We start from the raw sequence: 25,930 nt of genomic DNA, 5'->3' as shown, positions 1-25,930 counted from the left end.
AAAACGGCACCCGGAAGGATTCAGGTTCCCCACCCACCAAGAGAAAAGAACGCAAGCAGGGGTGAACCAACAACATGTGATCAGTCACTGCAATTTGAATCCTTCAGCAAATGGCTTCGAACCTGTTCCAGCAGGGCAGATCCTTAACAAATCTAAACAGATGCATATACGCTGACTACCCGGTTACCGGAAATGTTACACCCGTCTACAGGCCAAGACAACTACTCCCAAGCATGGGGTCCCTCATCATGACATTATGCTAAGCTCAATTCCAGTTCGTTTTCATGCTACTCCGTAGGTATCTGTAATAGCACTCAAGCTAAGACTATTACCGTCTGATCTCTCGCATAGCAGACGGCGCGGACTTTTTATTAGCTCCCGACAACGTCCCGCTCCAGATTTTAAAGTTCCTCCACCCCTGGTTCCCTGTTGGCGTTGCATAAACTTGGCTGACTTGGCATTGTTGGTAACATCTTCATCAGAAATCTGTAGATGATCGGCACTTCATATCCTTGGATAATTATCGGAGAACCAGGTCCCTGGTATCCGTAACGCTGCGTCGGTTCAAGAGCCTTGGCTGCATTGAAGGATCAGGCCACTTCTTTACAACGTACCGTGTTGGTCGTTCCCAATACTATTGTTTCAACTTTTTCGTCAATTCTTATGCAGCCAGAAACTCGGTTCCATTCTTTCGTATAGCAAGCCCCTCACTGTTAATGCTGATAGCTTCTTAGAAAAACCAGCTAAGAAGAAGAAAGTGGCCACAGAATCATACTGCCAAGAACCCACTTTCGGCTACCAGGCTCATAAATCCAGCTCAATCTCACACCCATACTCTTCCCCATCACGCATACTTTCACACACACATCTCACCATATCCACCACGTGCCCCACGCCATGCCCAAGCAACAGGTCTACCATCTTCACCCACTGGGCTGGGAAAACGACCCCGAAGAGGAACGCTTCAAGGTCACCACACTCGACTACCTCACCGTCTGCAGCTACAACAACTACGCCCTCTTCTTCAAGCTAGAGGACTCGGAGAAAGAAAGAGCCGCTGAGATCCTCAAGGCTGGGTTGGAAAGGACTTTAGCTCAGGCGAGACACTACTGTGGGACCATTGAGAAGGATCCAGGCGGTGGTCACTCGTTTACCAAGACGAGGGATAGTACTGTGAGGTTCATTGTGCAGTGGCTTGATGCACCTGAGGATGCGGATAAGTATCCTTCGTTTGAGGATCTGGAGAAGACGAACTTTAGTGCTGTGACGCTTGGGGATCTTGAGCAATGGAGTGTACCGCCCATGACATATGGTGAGAAGCCAGAAGCACATCCTGACAACAGACCTGTCGTGTCAGCCTTCAAAGCCAACTTCATCCGCGGTGGTCTTGTCTTCAACATCCATCATCACCATTATACCAATGATGTAATGGGCTGGGCAGGCTTCGTTCATCAGCTAGCTGAGAACTGCTACGCTGATGTAAACGGTACCAAGCATCCAAGCTGGGATCCTCTCAACCTCGACGTCTCGCGCCTCATCAAGCAGGAACCCCCAGAAGATCAAAAGATCGATGGCCCAGCTCCACCAGAGCGCCATCCCGCCCATCAAGTCGGCGTGTCTCTGCTCTTCCACCTCCCCAAGAGCAAAGCAGCCGAGCTCAAAGCCAAGGCCACTCCCACCGACGGAACATGGATCTCGACATACGATGCCTTCTCAGCCTTCATCTGGCGTAACCTCACGCGTATCCGAGCACCCGTCTTCAACCCCGATCCGAACTCGACTTTATACTGGTGTGAGGCGATTGATATGAGACGACGAATGCACAGCCCAAAGGTGCCACCGCGCATCCAGCACAATGTCATGTTCGCTGTGACGTCTCCCACTGCGCCTGTTACGCAACCAACTGTTGCACAGATAATGTCGGAGTGGTCGCTGTCAGAGTTGGCATCGTACATCCGTCGCTTGACCAACAGCGTCACGCAAGAGAACCTTGATAAGACGCTCGAGATGGTGGCTACCATTCGCGACAAAACGTCGCTGAACACACGAGTTGATGCGCAGCCTCCTCTATCTATTCTTCAGACAGACCATCGCGATGCAAACATCACTTCGGCAGACTTTGGCTTCGCAAAGCCAGCTACGTACCGTCACCTACTCGATCGTATCACTGAGGGCGTTATCATTGTGTACCCACCTCGCGACCCATCACCTGAGTCAGATGAGGGATGCGAGTTTGCCATCTTCTATGAGAAGAGACTTGCTCAGGATTTGATCAATGATCGCGAATGGAGTGAGTACTTCGAGTATAGAGGCGTTGATGCTGAGGATGCCTCTGAAGCCAAAAAGGCAAATGGCACAAACGGAGTGAACGGCTCGTCATAAATGTAGATATATGTAGTCGTCTTGAATTAGCTGATTAAACGCTCAATACCTTCCAGTAAAGTCTTTCCATCCTCAAACTCTCCATAAACCAGTCATCACCAACCTTCTTCCACGTCTCGTGATAATGCCCACCGCCTGTTCCATGAACACCACCCTCATGTTCCTTCGTCCCAGCATGATACGTAACAGCCCAGATAGCCTTGATCTCATCAGGTGCAATCTGTTCCATCTCCGCTGGTCCAACAATATGAATCGTCTGCATCGTCTTGAACTCATTCTCGAAGAACGCTACCCAATCTTTTGTAGATGACCACGAGTACTCAATGTCTCCCTTTGTAATCACACTGCCATCTGGATTGTGGAAGAGAAACGTCGCGTTGGGAAGCATGATGCTGTCGAAGCGGTTCCATTGATTGGAGTCGGCGAAACGACAGTATTGCGCCTTCTTACGCTGGATAATGGCAGCGGCTTCGGGAGAGACCGCCATTTCGATGAAGTAATGTGCTGTCGTGGACTGCATAAAGGGTGTGAGTAAGTAGTGTCATCTGGGTTGAGATTATACATACCGAACGGGATTTCTCTGTACAAGGCTGTAATAAATAAGGTTGAAGTTCAAAAAGGCTTGGCTCTCATCTTAAAAGGCTTTTTTTATAGTGGCATTAATTACATAATGACGAGGCTAGTGACCCAACATAGATATTCGATTGACCAAGAGAAGGACTGCTATTTTGAAGAACATCGAGGCAAAGCAGCTAATACTACTCCATAATGAAATCTTTTGAACTATATACCTTGCAGATTACTGAAGCATATAATATATACACACCTTGGCATGCTATAAAGTACGAGACTTGCTCTTTTTTTTCAACACATAATGAGTACATAGGATGGAATAAATACTGAATTATCATGTTTTCATTCCCCTCACCACCACGAATTCTACCTTACGCTCAAACTCTAGACAATTGCTGTGTCCTCGTGTACTGCATGATTAAGTACATGGTTTTAACCGATGCGAGTTTTAGATCCCCGCCCTGATTCTTGCGCTTCAATCGTAGCCCCCAATTGGCGACGTCAGCATCAAGATTCGAGATCTCACGAACATCCCAGCCATCATTACGGCTGACATTGTCCCCAAAGCTTCTTTCATTATTTTTGCCATAGAGCAAGTCGACAGAGAAGCTAGCGCCGACCTCTGAACTACAGCGCGAGATGAGTGTGACAGACTGGATCTTAACGGCGTAGCCGACGGACCAGTAGGGTAGCACCACGCCAATGTCGCCTATAGAAACCAGGAGATCGCCAGCTTGTCCAGTCTGAGCTTGAGATTGAGCTAATGCCCAAGCGTTTGCGAAATCACTAGCGACGTCAATCAGAGCAAACAATCCATCACTCTCGCTAACACCATCGGCAGCGGCCATTAGGCGACTCACAGCATCCACAGCTGAGGTGCGGAGCTGCGCTCCTCCCTGGCGTGATGTGTACTTGAGGTGCAGAATAACATCGCTGATGGTTTCATAGGAGAATTGGCGGACATGTTGCGGCAACTCTAGTTTCCATGTGCTAATGGCACCCGCATTTTCGAAAGGCAGATATCGCTCACTGTTGAAGTTGAGTTCAAAGACACCACTATCGGCACTACGTTGACTGAGAGCAATCGAACTGACGGGTATGCGATCGGTGCGGAAGCGATCATCACTTTCTCGGCGTATATAGTCTCCACTTGATGCCAGTGGGCTTATACGATAGCTGTGTTCTAGGAGGCTGAGTGTGCAATTGAGGCTTGCGTATGGGCCTGTGACGCAGGGAATACTGACAGCGACAGATTTGAGACGCCGGAAGTAGTGGCCAGGAAAGTCGAGATCGTACAGAGACTCTGGGACAGAGAAGACGGCAACGCCAGTCATTCTCAAGTTCATCAGTGCAAGGGGACTAATCTGACGAAGAGAAACATTCTTCTGGATCTGAAAGTCAAACGGAGAGCACTCCATATACGCAGCCTCCATGCGGCGCAAGTCTAGAAGTAGAGTCTGTGCCCCTAGAAGACCATCATGGCCGTTGTTCCAGTACCCTTTGCTGCTTATGAATTCGGACGTGGCAGCTTTGTGTGGCCCTCTTTCAAACTGGAAAGCTTTCTCTGCCTTTCGAGCCAGGTCCATTGCTAGTCCATAAGCATCAAAGCACAACGCTCGGGTTGTGTTTTCCATCCATGCGTAGAGGGCCGCATTCGTGTACTTCGACTTGTACCATGCCTCTGTCGCTGCCGCTTGCTGGATACTCTCTTGTTGTGCCTTGATATCGGCTTCGGAGATGCGAACTCGTACTAGAGCTGACTCGATCTGTTTGTCGACCTGTTTGATCTCCCGTCCTGCCATATTCGCTTGGGCGCGCCTATCTTGCAACTGCTTGATGAGGCCTCCTCGCCGCGAGGCACGACCACCTTCCATCTCACACATCTGAGCCCTGAGCTTCATGACTGTGGACATACCCCCCATGCACTTAGCTATGTTCTCTGCGTCGACTTTAAGAGAAACGCCGACACCCATTGGTTGTGTTTGCGTCATGAGGTTGGGAAGCGCCATCAGTGTCGATGCCGTGGTATCCAAGATTGTTGCAGTGAAAGACAGACCCGCTGCCTCTTGGGACTTTTCGAACTCAAGCTTCTCTTCTCTAGACATGCGAAGATCATCCTTGGATGGTGAGCTTATTGCTTGCTCGATATCAGTCCATTTGGTGTCTTTGTCTGGGATCATGGTATTGGGATCTTCACCAATCAAGCGAAGGTAGTATGTAAGGCGGCTTTCGTGGTTCTGTCGCAGATCTCGGAGCGCAGCGATACTTTTCTCCGCCTCCTCTTTCTGTAGAAGTTTCTGTTCACGGTATAAAGCCTGCATCACGGATTCCTGGTGAGCTTTCAATTGAGAAAAGGCTTCTGAATCCCCCTTTTCTTTGGCAGAAAGAAACATGTCCGTCAAGCTGCTTAACTGGTTGACCATCTCAACAGCCTTCCCGACCAAATAAATGAAGCGGTAGTTCGGAAGAGGAGAGTCCAGTTCTCCCATCACAGTGGAAACACCAGCATTTCCAGCAGCAGCAGCATTGACAAGCATACCTGGATCAACGGGCGGATCGAAGAGCGGCAAGCGGAGGGCCATACCGTTGATGTCCTGGCAGCTTCGCAACTTACTCAGGCGATCACCAATGAGATCCCATAGCGCTGTAAGTTGCGGGTTTGTTGGAATGTAGAAGTATGTTGTTGCAAGGAAGCCCAGCAGGCCTTTCTTTGCCTTCGAAGAGCCTGGCTGGGACTTGTTTCCTCCTTGTCCATGTTGTAGGCATGAATAAGGAAACTCGAGTTCCATATCGATGGCTACGTTAGAGAAGGTGTCAAGTTTACCCTTATTAATGAGCCCATTGAACGTGAGCGGTTTCCTCTTACCGATGCTCTTGACTTGGACTGGTCGTGGACCAAGGACATGTGCCGCTTCGATGTAGCGTTGGATAGCCATGGGGATGCTCTCCATAGTGGCTTGTCTGAAGTTGGCATCACCCGCTGCAATGAGTGTCTCGACGTATTTCTGAGCTACACGTCGCATATACGCCGCAGGCCTCCCTCTTGCGATACTGTGTGCGTTGAAAGCGTTCTTTTTCCACTCAGCAATTGCAACGTCAGTATACGAGAGCTTGGACTCCTTCCGCGCCAGCGACGTCAAAATTGAACGGATTGATTGGCCCTTTATCGCCTTGATATCTCTGAAAGGGGGAAATGACCAACAATTGCTAGGCTTGTCGGGATTCTTTGTAGGGTCGAATAAGAGGTGGGCAACTTGGAGGGCAAGATCAAACTGCTGTCTGGCCAATAAACATCAGCAGCGAAATGGTATGCACGCCTAATTCCCAGTTGTATACTGAATAAGCGTCAAACAATTCATGATAGAGTTTGTCTGCGTAAAGTCCAAAAGCGTTCGAGTCACCTTCTCGAGTGCTGATTGCCCTGTAGATTCCTGCCACTGATGGCTCTGTGACAGCCGCGTCGAGGAGGTTGCTCGAGAAGGTGTGGTGGAAAGGAAAGACGTCAACTGCTGATAAGATATCTTCTCCTTCATTCTCGAGCTCCTTGGTGCGTGGCCGGGCGAAGAATGTTTGAGCGCCACTGGATGCTTTCTTAACGTCTACTAATAATCCTAGAGGTCGTGAAGACTGTGTATCGTCAAACGTGAGTGTCCAGCTTAGATCCTGGGGGTCTTTAGGGTCCTCGCCGATTTTAACAAGAAGAGGCTGTTTCATGCAAGCTTTCGTTGTGTCCGAGCCTGACTCTTTCTTTCTATACTGGAGTTCGTAAGACGGAAATTGTTGACCAGGAACTTGGCGAGTGTGCCTATCAGCCACTGTCCAATCTAGCTTGGAGAATCTAGTAGGCAAAGTTGTCGGTTCCAAGTCTTGATCAAATACAGGCTCGAGATTCTGAGTCCGATATAGCTCAGTTCCTCGCATCTCAAACTGGCCCAGATAACGAGGCTCAATAACATTGTTAATTTTGCGCCAGCTTTCGATATCTAACACAAGAATGCCATCGACACCTGTGGCAAACTTTGCTGCCAGGTCCGTTCTCGTGTCCATCGCCGAGCGAGCCCGTACCCGGAAGCGAAACGCCGAAATGGCTGGAAGGGGATCCTTCGCTGTCTCTTCAACCACTAGGGAATCGGGTGATACAACACGCGGAGACCACTTAGAGTCTCTTAACTCCATCCACGCCATCTTGATTTCCCAGTATTTGGTGGTCGGCTGTGCCGTGTTGAGCGGCATGGTGGCCATGGTCGTAATGCTCTGGGTGGCGAATTCCTCGGATGGCTTCGACTTAAGCGAGATCTCTGGAACAAATAGCATGATTCTACCTCGTACAAGTGTGGGGATCATGTAAGCGCCAGGCTTCGGTTGTGCTTCCCCGGTGTTGTCGACAGCTTGCGGCGGCGTGCCGATGTCGAGGGTGGTCCAAGGGTACCAGTACGGTAACAGTTCAAGTTTACCAAATGGCTCGAGTTCAAGACACCGGTAAAAATACTGATGCGGCTCTGTACGGGTTCGGGCAAAAAAGTGGAAACGAGCGCGGTCATTGTCGCCTTTATCCCAGAGGTATGCCTGGACATCCAGATGGGCGATAGGCTGAACTGTATAGACATATGACTTGATCGCATTCGAGATAAACTCTTCCGTTAGATCCCCTTGTAGAATAGAAGCCTCAAGAGCCTTGAAGGGCTCTGTTTTGGTGTCACGGAGAGTCGGGTCAATCCAGTTTTCAGGGAAGAGGAATACTCGCCGGTTAGCTTCCCAGGTAGTAAAGCGTCCGAGGGTGCCCCAGAGACTCTTTAGACTTCTGACGGCGGCGGCAGGTACGCCATACTTCTCTTCGATTCCCAAGAAACACCTCTGCATAAACAGCTGGATGGTAGAGATGGCCTGACGAATTCGTGACGTTTCCATCTCAGCACCCATCTTGACATCAATGAGGAAGTAGTCATAGAGATCATCGGCTGACGCAAGTCGAAGGAGCTGCAAGTCATCGTCCATTAGGAGATAGTCAGTCAGGGCCGAGCGACGCCGCTCTTTCAGTCTATTCATGCCAGTCTGAGTGCTTCCTAGGGCGCTGGCTGGTGTTTCAGAGCAACGAGCCTTGACTTTTTGGCGTAGCAATTCTGCGAAGGAAAACGCTTTGTCTGCGGTTCCTATGTCATTTAAATAGCCGAACAGTTCATTGATCTGCGCATCCATGATGTCAAGCTTGGTACACGCCGCAAGAACACGTTGTATCTGCAATAACTTGATTGGACTTCTAGATGCTGTTTCGGCCTCGGAATCTGCAGAAATAGGATACCTAGAATTGAAAATGGTGTTTAGGGTAGAGAAACACCATCCAGTGGCATTGGCGATTCGTTTGACTGCGTTTGTGGGGTTCGAATTGGCTTCTGTTTGGGATTCGAAAAGGGTGATACAGGCAGATGCTTGGGAAGGTGACAGTGAAGCTCGTAGCTTCGTATAATGAACGAGCATCACTATAGAGTCCAGTTCAAATGAGCTTTCCAACTTGTGACACGGTAGAAGGACCCGTAGCTCTTTGGGTGTTATGTCAAGTTGGGTGAGAATTCCTTCTATGCGCTGAATGTTGCGAGTGAGCGCACTGACGTCGGCCTGAAAGCCACCATTAACAGGCGGAACGAGCGCTCCTCCGGCACAGAACTCCAACAGGCTATTGGTAGTTCGATCCAGAGAATTTGGTGATCCTTCTGATAGCAATGACTTGACTGAAATTGTGTCCAGGCCAGAAACTGATTGCTGTACAGTATCAACAACTAGCGCTTCGATCTGCTGCGTCCGAATCTTCTTCCGAGCAGCTCGTAGAAATGAGATGCGTCTGTCGTGACAAATCGCAGATTTCAGTTTATCAGCTATGGTGGTATCACCCATCAAAGCGGCGATTTTAGTACCCATTTGCTGCGCTTTTTCGACCAATTGGGCAATCACTGTCTTCCAGGGTTTCTTTCTTTCTTTTACCATTTCCAGGTCGACTATTGACGATTTCACCTGGTCATCTGGTAGGCCTCGCAGGGTTACCTTCGTCTGCTTTGCGTCCCGGAAGATAGAAAGATGCTCTCGTAGCGTGTCAGGAACTCGTTGCACAGTCGTCGTTGAGCTTTCAACTGTGGTGCAGACAATCTGTTTGCCTGAGTTTATTGATTAGTGACTACAGGACTTGCCATTCTTTGGCTCAACTTGCCTTCAATATAATCGATCAGCTCGGTAGATCGTTCCCTATCGATGGCTGCCGCTGCGGCCGCCACATCGGCTTCTGTATACGTATTTCCAACTTTTACCTCAGGCCATTGTGATACGATGCTCTGAATCCCGGCAAACATTGTCTGTGAAAGTCTTTCGGAGTCATTCAAAAGGTCCGACTGGTCGCAACCAAGGAACTTGCAGAGTAGATCGAGGGTAAAACCAGCTTCCTGGAGCATCCTCCACTGTTTCAAGCTGGCCAGTACATATGACGGGCTTGAGATAGCAGTACGAGTATCGAAGCCATATAAAGTTACCAGTGAACTATACTGCTTCATTTCTATGCCAAACATAGACGCAAGCTTCTGCGTGCGATAGATAGCCGAAAGGGTTTCCAGTGTCAGCGGGGATGATACATCCAGCCCACATGAGTTTAACACAATTTGCAATTTTGTAGCAGACGCGCCCAACAATGCGGCTACAGCAGAGTGCTTGGCCGATATAGGTTCTGCTGCTTCCAGGCTTAATGCGTCATCCGCTAGCCGGAACCCACTGCGCTTGCACAAGCGACTATACAGTGATTGCGTCCCGTTACGATCGATGTTACCAAACAGAGGGCATATCTCTATAATTGGAACGTTGCTTAGCTCACTCAAGTGCTTGAGGGTTGCTAGTCCATTGACCATTCCAGCATCAATGCCAGTAAAACTGGCAGGCTTGGACTGGCTAAGAGAATAGAGTGCCGCATCCAGAGTGCTGGTATCCCATCTAAGGCGGTGTCTGAGGCGAATGAAGCTCTGTAGATCACTACAAATAGACTCAGTGAGAGCACCATTTGCGTTCACCAAGACAGAAGCTCGAAGCCTTAGTGCTTCCAGGTCCTGCGGAATTGAAGAGCATCCATCATATGATGTGATGATGGTGCGACCTTTCATAAAGCTAGTCTGGAGGACCTCAACCAGCTCGTCATATTCTAGGCCACAACGTTCTAATAGCTCGCTCTTGATCAGGGAAAGGCCACCTTCAGACATATTGAGCATATCACTGGCGTCTTCATAGCCCCAATATGCTGCACAGCCGTCATAACCAATTGCATTCTCGTATTCCTTGCCGCTTATTGTACTCTTCCCAGGCAGGACAGCCCGAAGGAGCTTGAGAGACATGAAGCTCTCGTGCGTGATGCAAGTATAATCAGACTCCTCGAGTCCCAAAATGAGGGCGGAACCCACCCTTTGGAGAGATTCCTCGGCAGCAGTGATAAGTTCAGGAGTGTAGTGTTTGAAGGCCCCAGGGGGTAGAATTTCGAGGAGGTGACGGGGACCTGACATGAAGTCGGTAAAAAGATCGTAAATGTCCATACCCATCGGCTCGAGGGCCGTCTTCACAAAATCAATACCATAGTTATATGGGAACTTATGGAGAGGAGCAACCACCGACTGAATGAGCTTGCTGTAGACATTCATCTGAATGTTGGAGGGCTCCACTAACGAAGCATTCGCATTCTCAGCTTCGGCGCAAAGCTTCTCCAATGCTTTGGGGTATCCATTTCCCAATTGGGCTCCATGCTTACTGACCAAGTAGCATTCCATGACCTCGTTAGCAAGATCGAGGTAGGGAATGGTTGTGGTCGTGTTTTCGTCAGTAAGCTGCAACCATCGCAGGTCACCACGGCGTTCCTGGAGCTTGTCTAGCAGAGTCGTGTTGTGGGTTTGGGAAATAACATGGCTTCGCAGCGTATTGAGAAGTTCGACAAGATATGCCGCTGGACTGAGCACTGATTCGGAACCCATGTTGCCAAAATCGCTGTGAGAGCCAAAAAGTGTAGAGAAGTTAATATCGGTTTCATTATCGTCTTTGGTCTCGATTTCTGGAACTTCTGAATCTTTCGTGCGCGTAGCCGGAAGCAACGATTCACTTTTGGATCTCAAAAACTCGACCCAAGTCTGCTCATTGCGGGTCGTGATGGTGAAAGCATTATCATGTATCTGGATGGCATCACTGTGAGGAATATGGCTCTCCAAGCGATCTGCAAAAGCCTCTGCCTCCATGGAGGAGATAGCCCTCGCGGAGAGCAGTCCATTTGTGATAAGAGGGCCTATGTGACGCGGGTTCAATACCACAGCTTGTAGACGCTGTATGGTCTCAATGGTTTCGATAGAGGTCTCGAGTACATCTGGGCTGACTGAGGTAGAAATGGGAGGGGACTTGTAAGATGCAATGTCGGTCAGCCTTCGTAAAGGGTGAGCCGACAAATCAACCTTCTCCCGAACGGCAGTAAGGAGAAGTCTCTCGGTCTCAGCCTTAGCTTCCGATGCCACGGGAATATCTCCTGAAGCCACAAGATTGTACAGAACAGCAGTTGGCTCGAGCCGAAATAGTTCACGCTCCCACTTGACTCTATCAAGACCAGAGATGGTTCCTCCTGAAAGGTATGATGTATCGAGATAGAGCCTCGCAATATCGCTTAACGTCTTGGTTTGGAACTCGGCCCCAATTGCGCGAAGCAGTTCGAGATTTTCATTAGAGATGTCGACAATGGAGTCCATCACATTTAGGATAGATCCCGCGGAAGGGCTCCGAAATAACGTCAGTTTTTCCTTGCGTAGAACGCTGATGGCGCTCTTCAGGGTCTTTGTCTGTCGTACCGCCAACGTGGCAATATTGACGTCCCCCTCCTCATTAAAGATATCCGTGAAAAGCTCGCAGAGTATGTCGGAGCTCGCTTGAGTAGTCATCGCGTTTTATTTTTATGTTTGTTTTTATTTTTTATAGTTGTTTTTATTTTTATCCTGAAGATGATTGTTGGAATAATGATTAACCAAATGAAGATATAAGGCAATTCCTGTTGTTCGAAGGGCTGGTGATCTGTGACAAGAGTTGTTCGACTTATTTCACGCTTGAGATGTCTTTCAGTTATACAGGGTCCATGCAGGGCAGGTTCATTGGTCCCGCTGTTCTCAAAGATGAAAGTCACGGTCCAATCATAACTTACCTGCATATTTCCACAAGGAAGCAACGGGGAATGCCAAATCTACGCTCTCCCAGGGCGTGTTTCCCCATTTCTGCAACCACCCTACTCAAATCAATGTTGTCTGACTTGGTAGCACAATGTGACATCTAGAAGCATTGGTAGTGTGTAGGTACATGCACAATGTATCACAATATCACATATCGGTCGTGGAATTAGGGTGCGAGGGGCGTTGACTAGATTGAAGCTGAACGATGTTTTGAGAAACACTGGCATGAATATGGCTGAATGGGACCAACTACAATGCCCCAGGGTAAACCTAGATCTTGAAGTCCCCCTTAGAGTGGGGCGCACCTCGGTCGGGCCCCAACCCTACCCCAAGCCACAGTTGGGAGTCAGTAGCTGAATGGCGTGCGGGTCTCTAGAGGCGTGCCGCAAAGAGTAAGTACATACATGGAGCAGAGGGTCACGATCCGCAGCCCACTAGAATTCGGTGGATAACGATAAGCGGTTGGCTGCTAATGTGCTCACTCGACAAGCATGATGTGATGAATGCAGGCTTAGCCAATTTCGAATGCACTGCAAAGTAGCGATGTTACCTATTAACACCTGGCAGTTATAAACAGCGATATTTGGGTTTCGGTCCAGGACGTTAGTATTGAGAATCACACAAAAGAATGCTGTTTCGACATTGCTCAAAGTATCAACCATCCCCATCGTTCCGAGCTTTGACGAAAATTATAACTATTATATTGTGAAAGATGGCCTCCAACGAGACTGACGCTGACCACCAGTCAAGGCTGAACATCAGCCTGGAGACTGGCTCCACGCCTTATGATGAGGTGATTGCGTTTACTGAACGCATTCTTAACAAAAACTTTGAAACTATGTTCGAGATGCATAAAGCTGACATGAAGGACATCATGTTCAATGATGAGGACGTTGGGCTTGTCAACATTGAGATTGACTCGCCCCGTCTCATCATCCCTGGTTCTAAGGATCAGGCGTACGGCAAGGACGTGTACTACATGTTGAGGTTAGTGAAACTCTGGAAATTCAGAGCGTTTGGCCAGTCGCTTATCGTCTACCAGGTTTAAGTCAGGATACGTCGAAACTGCCACGGGTATACAACGCAAGATGGACGGATGGGAGCTGGCCATCCCCACCGTCTTAAATACCGAGGAGGTCAAGCCAGACAAGACCATCTACAAGGAGATTCAGATTGATGAGACGACCCATAAAGCTGTCTCCGTGGCCGGTACTATCTACAAATTCCCAGGAGACTACAGCGTTGAGCGACTATTTGCTCAGTTGACCAGTAAGCTGCTTCTCCAGCCCTCCAACGGTGTGCATGCAACCACTAAGCCGTAGTAGCTGCCCAATGGAGTACACCACATCCTGACCTATCTCTCATTACGGATGAGAAGGGAAAGCCTATGAGCATTACTCAATATTGCAACTCGCCTGGCGGCTCCAAGATTTGGGTGCTCTTATCTATCGTACTAGGGCAATGGGGCAACGAACAGCATATTGCTGGAAGGTCGACATTAAATGTGACATTTAACTTGCCTGAAAAGCGAGGTAAGTCTACCGCCCCACTGGAACTTTGTTACTGAGTCCCACTAAACTGTGATAGTCAATATCCAGCAGCCGACATACGGTATGTTCTACGTCTCCCGCTCGTCTTTGCATAAGCTAAAGGCTCATAGCTCCTACCGATCTATATCAACAAACGTATCCCTACAAGTGTCCACAGAAGGGCATCACAGAGCCTAAAACGTCGCGAACTGGTGAAGGATTTAACGCACTGCTCTGGTGTGAGATGGTGGCCGGCAATGTGCCACCCACTACCAAGCAGCTCGAGTGGCGTGGCAACTATGTCATTCCGCGCCGATCCTACAAGGGCGGTGATGCGATAGAGGGTACCTTTGCTCTCAGCTATAAACACTTTCTCGAAGGCCATCTACTGAAGCGCCTTCAACGCCTGAACCAGGCGAGCCAGGTGGCAAACCTGTGGGTTTCTCGAAGCTATGACAACGAGAAACAGATGTTTATGACCAGTTGGAACTATGAGGTGGGAAATTACAACCTCAATCACACCAGCGAAGCGTTTAAGTTCAAGCGTGTAGAGACGAACAAAGATTATGACGATTCTGTTGTGACATATGAGTGGGATTACAACGACAAGATCTCAGATAAAGACAGGAACCATGCGTGGGCAGGCCATGGCGGAGCTTGCAGCACAACAGACCACTACAGTAAGTAATTACCCTGTTTTCTTGGTGAAGTTGCTTTGCTCATCGGAATAGCTACCACCAAAGTTGTGCTGTCTTGGAAAATTGGATCTAGTGTCTTCGACGTGACGGGACACACAGACTACGTGTATGACAATACGATATTCCCAAACAACAACCGGGTGCTAGATGAAAAAACCGGTCGTCTGAGGTAGGTTCTTTTCCTTTACATCTTACAACCCTAATCTCACGATCATGGCAGATACTTTTACGAAATGGATTGGAAAATCGAGGTGGCTATAACGGGTATCAAGGATGGAAGAATGAGTCTTGATGTCCGTACCCCACCTGGTGCTCAGCCCCAAGAAGTGGCCAACCTCCGGGTCAGACAAAAGCCAAACGAGCTCATTGAGGATCGCATGTGGTGCCCCGATGGCCAAGAACAGGAAATTAGAGATCAGTGGTTAAAGCGCATGAGAAATTGCATGACCGACATTGAGAGAGACATCGAGCAAGAGTTCGAGAGTACGGCAAAGTTTGTATACCCAGGAAATGGCGACCTGAACTTCAGCAATCCTGTCATCAGTCGTTTTGGCAACGTCTTGGCAGTTGTGGAGCATAAGCCGTACGTATCAGATGCTTAGCAGACTTAGGCATCTTTACTGACACTATATAGGCTCGATGGGAAAGCGTTGACGGATGGAAAGTACATCACAGTTCATCCTGCTCTCAAAATTCCCAGGGTCTCTCAGTCAAAGTACGAGCCCATAGCGAACACTCCCAGCCAAGGCACACCGAAGCCTGTCGTCAAGTTGACATGGACCATAGATCCTTGCGAGGCTGTGTCGGAAAAGAAGGGACCCAAGTTTGTTTTAATGGGAAAGAACAACACCAACGACCCAGTCGGTCTTCAATACATCTGGATCAGGTTTACCTCTGGAGTGGGTGGGCCGCAGCTTTTCAAACAAGAGGTTATCAACCAAGTCAAAAGCCCTTACTATGTTGAGCCAGTCAAGGCTGTCCCAAAGGTGCCCAAGGAAAAGTCCCGCCTTGGTAAAATGTGGGATAACTTGCCTGGGAGTGCGGATGATGAGGGGAAGATGACCGATACTTCTCAGCCCGGTGATGGAAAGACCGAGGGAGCCATCAAAACCCTCATGACCGGTTCTCCAGCCCCACCAAGGTCCCCCAGATCTGATTCTGTGACTCCCACTGACTCAGGTGCTGAGCATATTGAAGGATCTGGAACCATCACGATGACCTCCTCTTCGCCGTCATCCATGAACCTCATGCCAATAGAAGTCAGGTTCCAGAGTGAGGCAGAGGGAAAGCACTGGTGGCGATTGACTATCAAGCCCCAGAAGAAGGGTACTGGCTTTGCTGTGCAGCCGGGCGAATCGATCATTGTGGAGATGATCGACATGGACATGGGGTTGGCCGACAGGTATCCCATCATTATACGAGAGAACTGGCTTATGCTGCCTGAGTTGAAGAAGATGACATCCCCACCAAATTCGGACGATTTTGTCATCAATTTTCAGATTTCTCCGTTCTGACGTGGTTGGTACTTGATTTCTACAGGCCTTTTGTGTGTAGTTACCTATTATTTTATGAACACATTCATTGACTCTTTGTAAAGTTTTGAAGTATGGAGAAGAAGCTATTTGTCTGCAGGTTCTGCTTGTACTTTGGAAGTCCCTCATACCTCCAAGTGATCATACATACATGCTAAGGATCCCTGTAGGCGACACTGTTCCAAAGTCATGTTCTCCTTTCCCTGATTCTGAATGCTGATTGTCGCTTGTATTGACCGTTTCCGACCATTTGCAACCTCACACGACAAGTAGTACTAGCAAGGAGATGGACATATGACCCTTAGTGAATCTGGAAGACGTCAAAAGTCGCTGTTGACTCACATACCTAGCAGTCGCTTTCTAACCCCCCTGCCAGGTATGTACACTGCGACTTGAGCTATCCACATGGGTACTCGTCTTGTATCGCGATCATCATATTCATACCAGACCCATAAGCAACAGTCTATTCCTGTCACACCGGACGAGTTGGTCTGGCGCAGTCCCGATGTTGTTGTGGGACTCGATTTTGAAGAAAAGTAGTGAGGCGTGTGCAGGTCTCTAGCATGATCAGTCCAGCTGATTTGCCCATTAAGACGAAAGTAGTTAACTTGAGCGAGTGAATTGGCGAGTGGCTGCCTGAATGATTACCTGCATGCCTTTGAAGTACTAAGGGACCTATGATCAAGGCCTGGTTCAAGATCAGAAGGTTCCAATGAGGTCAGTTATTGAACGAGCTGTTACTAGTCTTGTTTGTGAAGACATAAGCCAAGAGGAATGGGAGCTCGGCAAAATTGAGCGCTTAGCAATAGTAATCGGTTACCTCTTTTCAGCACCGCTGTCACAAGATACCTTGCTTAGCGTAATACTGCCAACAAGGGCAAGGTTTGTACAGCTAAGACCAGCCAGATACGATAGAGAAATAAGATATTGACTTTTCACAATACAAGGTTCTACCTAAAGCGTTTGTACAATTGCGTCACAAGATAGTTCGGCTACAGGCTGACGTTCACGCAACGCGAGGCATACATGACAATGAAAATGACCCATCTGCCATGGACTCCGCGAGGCACTCAATGCCAGCTCTGATCTATTTCTTTAGAACGCTGTGATCGGCAATTAGACTCAGCTGTGGCGCCCTACGGCCCGTTTCGGTAGCTTGTGGCTAGCTGACATGATGTGTCTTAGCTTTTGCATACATGGGAGTTGGGGTCCGAAAGAAATGCGAAGGGGCATCGGAATCACACATTAACATGCAGGTGACACTGGGCGTGTGCTAATACAGAAAATCCTAAGTATGTAGGTATGGGGAGATAAACCTCGACGTACAGTAGCGCATTCCTTACCATTGAGGAGTAGCTTTCTAAGATGGACTAAGAATTAGCTTGTCCAGGCTGCACCGTTTTGTGCCCCGGGTTCTTAGACCCCGGTGTCATCCCAACTCAACTCACCCCATAGGGGTAGAACGCCACTGAGCTGCGTGGGTCTTAATATGAACAAGATAGGCTTCAACAACCCAACAACCAGTACTTACTGCACACGCCACATCTGAGGTGTGCGAGGACAGTAATTGTGATGAGCTATCAGCGAGTGATGATGGCTTGATCGACCATGTATCTAAGTCTCGTCAATGATTCGATAAGAATGTTTCCCACATACCATTCTAATCATCTCCAGCTGAACATTGTGAAACATGTGATGCAGTGGCAAGGTAGGCATTAGTACAGGTTTATGCAGAGATTAACGCTTTAGGATTTTGTCACATTCTCGGAGTGTTCTAGATCTCAAGTCTATCAGTTTCTCGCTCACAGTGGCACTAGGAATTTTTTACCAAAACAGGGCGGTCAAAACGTGCTGCATGAGCGCGATATCGGATGAGACCCGGCGGAAAGGTTTCCTTAGCTACATAGGCCCCGATTGCAAGCTAGATACCTGCGTGGAGTGTTGAAACGATCCAAATTATTTCAGAAGATACTCTATGGGAGCGACTTCTTCACTGCTTTAGACTCTCTTACGAAAGCTATTTTCAATTCCGCCTATTCTGTGCCTATACGTCAGTACTTACAACTATATTTTGACATTCAAGAAAAAATCTAAAAACAAATCATTTTAAAAGAAATTAAAAATAAAACCAAAATAAAAAAAAAATACCAAAATATCACTCTTACAAACTTGCTCTATTGCTTCAAGTACATTTCCTGCCTGTCGAACAACCATCTACACACAAGCGCCCTAAGCTCGATCTCTAGATCATTTTGGTGCCTCAGATATCATGCGAGGCCTCAATCCGCAACCTCAAGGTGACGGGACGCCTAAGTCTTCATCTCAGTCGGCCGCTGGGGGGTCGAAGAAGACGGGATTACCAACTTCAGGACGCAACAATGCCCCGTCGGCTCCCAGCAGTAGATATCCCCCATCTACTCCTTTCCCCTCTCAGGTGCAAGCCTTGGGTGATGGTATTCCAGGCTTTTCTACCTCGTTTGATACTTCGGCGAAGGGCGGCGGTGCTTTCAAGCCTATCAGCGAGAACTTCTCAGTTAATCCAGCTAATGGAACCATGTCATTCGCACTACCCGTCCACGCGTCGCCAAGTCGAGGTGGCTATCACCCTGAGCTTACACTTTCCTATGATTCGGGTGCTGGCAATGGGGCATTTGGGATCGGCTGGAATGTATCACTTCCTTCCATCAGTCGCAAGACAGCGCTTGGTATCCCGAGATATCTGGATGACGAGGACGACATCATAATGTCGGGAGCTGACATTGTCAGAGTGTTGACGAACAACGGCTCTCCTGAAACCAGGACCGTGTCAGAACCCAAGGGCGACTACGAAGTTGTCATGTACAGGCCAAGAATAGACAATGGATCCCTGCGTGTTGAACGCTGGACTAGCAAGGCTGATCCGACAGATATCTATTGGAGGACTCTCTCCTCTGACAACGAGACTACAATCTACGGTGATAGCGATGGCAGCCGAATTCTTGAAACCTCAAACGGCAAGAGTCGCACTTTCTCCTGGATGCTAAGCAAGTCTTACGATGCGCATGGCAATGCGATAGAGTACACGTATAAACAAGAAGACGCCAAAGATCTTGTTGATGCCAGCGGAGTCCTCCCTGTGTGGGAGAAGAATAGAACAAACGAGTCGAGGTGTCGTCAGAAGTATATCAAGACCATCAAATACGGAAACAGGATTCCCAGTCGTGATCCAAAATCGTGGGAAGTATCACAATTGACTAAAGATATGGACTGGATGTTTGAGCTTATATTCGACTATGGCGAACATAGCCACGAAACCCCAACCAGTGCTGAATCTCTCAATTGGAAGATGCGTCTCGATCCATTTTCTCAAAGTCATTCTGGGTTTGAAGTCCGCACTTATCGCCTCTGTCGGCGTATTCTGATGTTCCATCACTTCCCTCAACAGACTAGCGATTCAGAGAACTTGGTTCACTCCATAGCGATTCAGTATGATGAGTCCGCACACAGGACTGTACTGACGGGCTTGTCTATGACAGGGCATTCAATAGTCAAAGACGGTCCTCATGGGGCAGCACGCTGCTGGTCTGAGAGCCTCCCTCCATGGTCATTCCATTATAGTGCAGTGGAGGAGCGAAATAAGCTAGCAGCTTTGGAAGTCAACGTTATCAACTTGCTCGAACTTCCCGGTTCAGATTCAAAAGTCTCGGAATGGCTGGATCTGGACGGTGAAGGTATGCCGGGGCTTTTGACCAGGACCGATGATGGCACACTCAGCTATCAACGGAACAAGGGCCTAGGCGCTTTGTGTGACGATTTGCAATTTGGGGCTCCAGTAATCCTTTCACAGCAGCCCGGTATCGCAGGCGGTGTCTTTCAAGATCTTGACCGGAACGGGCATGTTGACTATGTTCTACGAGATAGCCAGGGTGTCCTTCAAGGATATTTTGAGCGAGATACAGACACTTGGAGCAGCTTTTCGACCTTTCCAGAAACCCCAAATGGAGATACATGGCTGGACACATTGGAGCTTGACTTGACCGGTGATGGTCTTGCTGATACTTTATGTATAGCTGATGACTCCCAAGGGCTTGCGTGGCAGCAAAACCTCGGCAAGAAAGGCTACTCTGGTTACAAACGTGCTCTAGCAGCAACTCCAGTCAGTAGACCACTGCTCACCAAGACGACTGAGGTTCAGACCTATGTTGCCGATATGATGGGTAGTGGACTGTCAGATCTTGTTGAAATTTCTTCAGGGTCGATAAGATACTGGCCAAACCTTGGCTACGGGAGTTTTGGTGCTGTTGTTGAGATGGGCAACTGTCCACTCCTGTCCGAAGATTCGAGCTTTGATCCTGCCCGGGTACGGCTCATCGATGTGGATGGCAGTGGTACAACCGATCTACTGTACATTCTCGCCACGGGCGGAGCAAACCTCTATTATAACCTAGCCGGAAATCGTTGGAGTGATAAGATCTCGATCTCGAGACTTCCAGCAGGATTGAGCCCAGGATCTGTTTTCACACTCGATATCCTTGGAAAAGGAACTGCATGCCTTTGCTGGGCAGATGTTTCTACTGGGAGGAACAGAATCAAGTATCTTGATCTCATGGGAGACCTGAAGCCCCACCTATTACAGAGCTACAGCAATGGCATGGGAGCCAAGACACGAATTACTTACGCTCCGTCTACCAAGTTCTATGTCCAAGATAGAAACAACGGTCTACCGTGGTCGACCAAGCTGCCAAACCCAGTTCAATGCGTGTCCAAAGTGGAGGTAGCAGACTGTATAACTGGAAGTCTGCACTCAACTGAGTACATTTATCACAATGGCTGTTATGACTCCTTTGAGAATCAGTTTGCTGGATTTGAAATGGTCGAGGAGTTGAATCACGAAAGGCTTACAATCGGTAACAACCAGTCTTATGAACTGCCGGTCAAGCACACGAAGTCGTGGTTTAGCGTCGGCCTTAGTCTTACCGTTGACGACTCCCACTTTCTGACCAGTCGTAAGGTGTCCTGCCGCTTGCAGGACTCTGGCATTGAACCGGCAGAACGCCTTCAGGCTCTGAAAGGAGTCAACCTACGGTCCGAAACGTATTGTCAAGACGGAACCGATAAGGCTGGACTACCATTCTTGATTGAAGAACGGTCGTATGACGTGAAGGTCTTACAGTCACGGGGCTCCAACAGATACTCTGTTGTCCAGGTCAATCCTCTAGAGACCCTTTCGACACAATTTGAAAGAGAAATGGAAGACCCACGAGTGACGCATGAGATTGTCCTGAAAACCAACCTCTTCAGCGATGTGGAACAATTGCTTCAAATAGTTTATCCTCGCAAGGAGAGTACGACATTCTCTGACGTCAATGAGAACCAGCAGGCTGGCAATATGTCTCTGACACAGACCTGGTATACAAACGAGGTTGTGGAGCACGATTTTTTTCGCAAGCCACTGCCTTGGAGGCGACAAGAGCACGAAGTTCTCAAGTTCCCATTCTCAAACGGATCTCTAGTCACCTTTGAAGAGGCTAGCGTGTTCGACTTCGATACACTACCTACAGAGAAGTCTCAGGTGACATGGAAGGCCCTACGCACAGAGAATAGATGTTACTTCAAGGACTCTTTGCTGAATTCAAGGCTCGGGGATGCAGAGTTACAGGCATTTTCGCTACTGGACCAATCGTATAGTCTGGCTTTCACACCTCAGATCATAGCCAAGATAGAGCTCGGCCTGAGTAACTGCAAGATCCCCGGCTCAGTCACAGACCTCATGATCGAGGGCAGGTATGTAAAACTGGAAAATAGCGATAGTTGGTGGCAACCGTCATCACGCACAGCTTTTACCCAACCTGGGGGTTTCAAGGCAGGACACGAAGTCATGGAAGCCCGTCGAACCTTCTATAATCCTTTATTCTTCATCGACGCCCACGATAATGTATCGCACGTTAGGTTTGATGAAGACTTTTTGCTTGCTGAGGAAGTTCAAGACGCCGTGGGAAACGTGACCTCTTTCAAGAACGACTATCAGCGGCTGCAACCTTTCGAAATTGTTGATCCGAATCTCAATGCTGTTAGAGCTTTGCTAGACCCTTTGGGCCAGCTAGTCGGAACCGCAGCTTTGGGCAAAAGTTCTGGAGATGAGGACCAGGTGGACAGCCTGGATGACATGGTCCTTGAGATCAGTCCTGAGGAGGCCAATGATATTCTCCTGGATCCTACTGGCGAGATTGCCACTCGTATTCTGGGGCATGCGGGCAGCAGAACCGTTCTTTGCATCAACGGATATGCGCAATGGGAAGCTAGGCACAACGCAGAGAGTCCGCTAGTTGCAAAGACTACATCATCGGTTGAGGCTTCAGAAACCATCATGCCATCATTTTCTATTCATATGTCACGCCCTCTTCATTCCGGGCGATCAACCAAGTCAAATATCCACGTCAGTGTTTCTTACCTGAACGGCCTTGGTCACAAATTTCAAGAAGTGCAACTGAACGATCCAGACGATCTCGCCAGGATGTGGCTTACATCCAGCACATCTATATCCAATAAGGATGGACAATCTGTCTGTGACTTCCAACCTAGTTTTCAGAGCTCTTCAGCGCCTACCCCAACGGATCGCATGACTCCCTACTCGACTTTGACCCTTTGTGATGTTAGCGGTCGCGTAGTCGCAACGCTTTTACCAGACCAAACCTGGTCAAAAACAGTCTATTCCGCCTGGACGACAACTGAGTACACTGTCGGTGACGTTATACTGGAGGCCGAGCCTCGTGATGACCCCGATATTGGATACCTCTTCCATCAGGTCCCAACCGACAGATATACGCAAAGTTGGTACGATCAGCGAATACAGGGGACACTGCAAGAGAAACGAGCGGCTGAAAAGTCTTCAATTTTTGCCGGCGCCCCTACTGTCACACATATCGGCTGTTGCGGTCTTCCCATCCGTACTGCTCGTATTGCTAATGGCAAGAGTTATGTAAGAGGCTTTGCATATGATGTGAACGGCAACAAGATTCTTGACATGGATTCATATGATCGAATTGTGGAAAAGATGCTCTACGATAAGCTAGGCCGGAAGCTAAAGACTATCGGGATGGACAAAGGGGAGTCATGGTCTCTTCAAGATGCCCAGGATGGGGATTTGCTAACGTGGAACTGTCGTGGATACTCTTTTATGACTCACTACGACGGGAAGCGGCGTGAGGTGAAGAGGTTGGCTCGGAAAGGAACAGAGACGCCCAAGTTGATCACGAGAATCACCTACGGAGAGGAATGTCCGCACGCTATCTCTAACAATTTGAAAGACCAGGTTTGGAGAGCTGAGGATCAATCCGGCATTCATTCCAATACTTGTTTTAATATCCGCAGCCATTGCGTTGAGAAGACTTTCCAGGCTTGTCGAGAGTACAAGAATGAGATCGATTGGAACAGGGAAGTTGCGCTGGAAGAGACATCGTACGTCCACAAATACATTTACGACAACTTCGGTCAAGCGGTTGAGGAAACGGATGCACAGGGAAACCGAACCAGGAGGGTATTCACTCGACAAGGCAAGGTACACAAAACCGATTTCATGTCTAAGGCGGACTCTACCTGGAAGCCCTATCTCAGCAGTGCTCGTTTTACAGCTGACGGGCTGCCTGAAAACATGAATTATGGCAACAAAGTTTCCACAGTTTTTGTTTATGATGCTAGGAATAGAAGTCTCATCTCAGAACGGACCACGCGTCCCTCGCGAATCGGAAGACAGGTACTTCAAGATTTGACACACGTGTATGACTGCGCTGGTCGTCGGGTTCATACTAGAGATGGTTCAAAACAGGACTTCTACTTCCGAGGAACGCGAGTTGAGCCTGAATGGGACTACATGTATGATGTGACGGGTAGGCTGGCCTCTGCTACTGGTAGAGGGCAGCTTTCGACCAACGTCGTCAACGGCAACCAGCTAAGCCCCTACAACGCCATGACCGGCCTCAATTCGTCACGCGGCATCACTGATGGTAATTTGCTCTATCAATATCTCGAAACCTATCGTTACGACCTAGAAGGAAACATGCTACAGATGAGGCATGATGCTCCACATGCAACAGGGATTAATGGCTGGAGTAGAAGCTTCCTCTATGAAGAGAAGAGTCTGCTCAGCGATGATCCCACTGTCAAAAGCAACCGTCTAAGCAGCACCAGCATTGGGAACAAGCCTGAGGGTCGGTATGGCTATGCTGGGGATGCTGGTCTCGCAGGGTGTATGACGTCGATACCCAAGTTCTCGGAGCTCCATTGGAATATGGAAGACATGCTCGGCTATTCATCAACACAGAATATCCATTCTGGAGTTGCTGAAAGAACATACTATGTGTACGATCGATCTGGTAATCGAGTACGCAAGGTCACTGAGTCTGCGGCTCAAATTGGTGAAGGTCCACGCAAGCTGAAGGACACGCTATTCCTTGAAACCATCGAGCTACAAACTCAAACTGATGGACCCGACAAATGGATTGCAAATATCATTGGAAGTGAGGTCATAGCTATGGCCGAAACTAGCAATCGTTGGCTCCAGGCTCTGGTGCGATTTCAGACAGGAACAAATATGGAGCTTGATGATGAAGGTCTGATTATATCGTATGAAGAATACTCACCTTTTGGCAATACTTTATATTCCTTCATGTACGGTCAAGTGGAGGCTCCCAGAAAATTTCGATTCGCAAGATACGAACACGATCGAGAAACCGGCCTATACCATTGTGGTGCGCGATACTATTGCCCATGGCTTGCTCGGTGGACATCGCCCGATCCTCTCGGCGATGTAGATGGGCAAAACCTTTACGAGTACACTGGAAGCGATCCTGTCAATTTTGATGACCACTCAGGAACCTCAAAGATACCAACAGATGAGCAAGGCCAGAGGGAGGAAGAACGCAAAGAAGGAGAGTCCTCGGACTCAGCCACCCAAATAGACGATCTGCACCTTGGACATAACCGGGCGTCTATTGATTATGCGGTCACTTTTCAGGCCGCCGCCTATTTGTCAAAGGCGGAACAATCGAGTCAGAGTTGGGAACTGATCAATGAGGCTTTCAAGAAGCACTGCTCGCCCGAGGAAACAGTTCAAAACAGGCAAAGGCTTACAAGAGAGGTGAAACTCGCTGGTGAGCAGCACCACGTCTTTAAGAATAGCTATAGTCATATCTTCGAGCCACTCGGTATTGATTCTCATGCCGCCACATGGCGTATGGAAAGGAGTCTTCACAACTTACTTGGTAAAATACAGGACAAAAATTGGTTCGGCTTTTGCGCCGAAGCGGGCGGCTTCACCCCATCGAGCGAGCTACGATCAGCTCTTGAGAATCCTAAATCGCCTCAGTCCCTAAAGATCATTGAAGAGTTTAAGAAAAATCCAGAATATTGGACACAGAAGGTATATGCCCAAGCTGCTAAAAACTTCCAAGAGGCTGGGGTGTTTCCTAAAGAGGCTAAGAAATACATTAGCTATTATAAATATGGAAGGAAGACACATGTATATACTTCTTCTATGTTTACAAACATTAAGAGGATTAGGACTTTCTTAAAGAAATAGCTAGGCAATAATAGTTTTAGAATACTATATTAAATACTTTTATTTTATATTTTTCTAATTACTTTAAATATAAGTTTTAAATATTTTAATATATTAAAAAGTTATTTTAATTTTAATTTTAATTTTATATAAGCTAATTATTAAGTAATTTAATTATTAATAGATGCTTTATAATTATAAATTTATAATCCAAAAGGGCTTACTTTTAATTATATAATTAATAGCCTGTTTCTATTACTATATATATTAATAGAATATTAAGTAATTATAATAATTATTTATAATAACTAGCTAATTTACATTAAAGCAAGTAAATAAATAATGTTTAAAAGACCTTTTAATTTATTAAGTTAAATTAGGTTAGGTTAAGGCTAATTTATACTAGCTTTATATTAAATAAGGGATTTATAGCTAAGATATAGTTAAGTAAATCTAATCTATATAT

The 25,930-nt window shown here is 47.9% G+C and overlaps 5 protein-coding genes across 5 annotated transcripts; 3 read left to right on the top strand and 2 right to left on the bottom strand.

Moving 5' to 3' along the window:
• Window positions 1–897: 897 nt before the first annotated feature.
• FPRO_02055 (related to Tri201-trichothecene 3-O-acetyltransferase) lies at window positions 898–2,382 on the top strand (the record flags this gene model as incomplete). The annotated part of the gene is made up of 1 exon (XM_031218792.1): window positions 898–2,382. One exon carries the CDS (start codon window positions 898–900, stop codon window positions 2,380–2,382), a length of 1,485 nt encoding a protein of 494 aa, XP_031074419.1.
• Window positions 2,383–2,416: 34 nt separating this feature from the next.
• Window positions 2,417–2,869, bottom strand: FPRO_02056 (uncharacterized protein; the record flags this gene model as incomplete). Its single annotated transcript, XM_031218681.1, has 1 exon — window positions 2,417–2,869. One exon carries the CDS (start codon window positions 2,867–2,869, stop codon window positions 2,417–2,419), a length of 453 nt encoding a protein of 150 aa, XP_031074418.1.
• Window positions 2,870–3,332: 463 nt separating this feature from the next.
• Window positions 3,333–11,888, bottom strand: FPRO_02057 (uncharacterized protein; the record flags this gene model as incomplete). The annotated part of the gene is made up of 3 exons (XM_031218570.1): window positions 3,333–6,230; window positions 6,292–9,101; window positions 9,131–11,888. 3 exons carry the CDS (start codon window positions 11,886–11,888, stop codon window positions 3,333–3,335), a joined length of 8,466 nt encoding a protein of 2,821 aa, XP_031074417.1.
• A 994-nt stretch (window positions 11,889–12,882) lies between these two features.
• Window positions 12,883–15,911, top strand: FPRO_02058 (uncharacterized protein; the record flags this gene model as incomplete). Its single annotated transcript, XM_031218459.1, has 8 exons — window positions 12,883–13,157; window positions 13,213–13,439; window positions 13,496–13,702; window positions 13,758–13,781; window positions 13,831–14,379; window positions 14,431–14,566; window positions 14,618–14,980; window positions 15,032–15,911. The coding sequence occupies 8 exons, from the start codon at window positions 12,883–12,885 to the stop codon at window positions 15,909–15,911; spliced, it is 2,661 nt and encodes an 886-aa protein (XP_031074416.1).
• Window positions 15,912–18,198: 2,287 nt separating this feature from the next.
• FPRO_02059 (uncharacterized protein) lies at window positions 18,199–25,485 on the top strand (the record flags this gene model as incomplete). Its single annotated transcript, XM_031234482.1, has 1 exon — window positions 18,199–25,485. The coding sequence occupies one exon, from the start codon at window positions 18,199–18,201 to the stop codon at window positions 25,483–25,485; it is 7,287 nt and encodes a 2,428-aa protein (XP_031074415.1).
• Between the last annotated feature and the right edge of the window lie 445 nt (window positions 25,486–25,930).

This window comes from Fusarium proliferatum (assembly GCF_900067095.1).
Source record: "Fusarium proliferatum ET1 genome assembly, contig: FPRO_scaffold001, whole genome shotgun sequence".
Taxonomy (NCBI): domain Eukaryota; kingdom Fungi; phylum Ascomycota; class Sordariomycetes; order Hypocreales; family Nectriaceae; genus Fusarium; species Fusarium proliferatum.
Note: the sequence above shows the minus strand (reverse complement) of the source record. Positions and strands in the feature narration are given on the sequence as shown.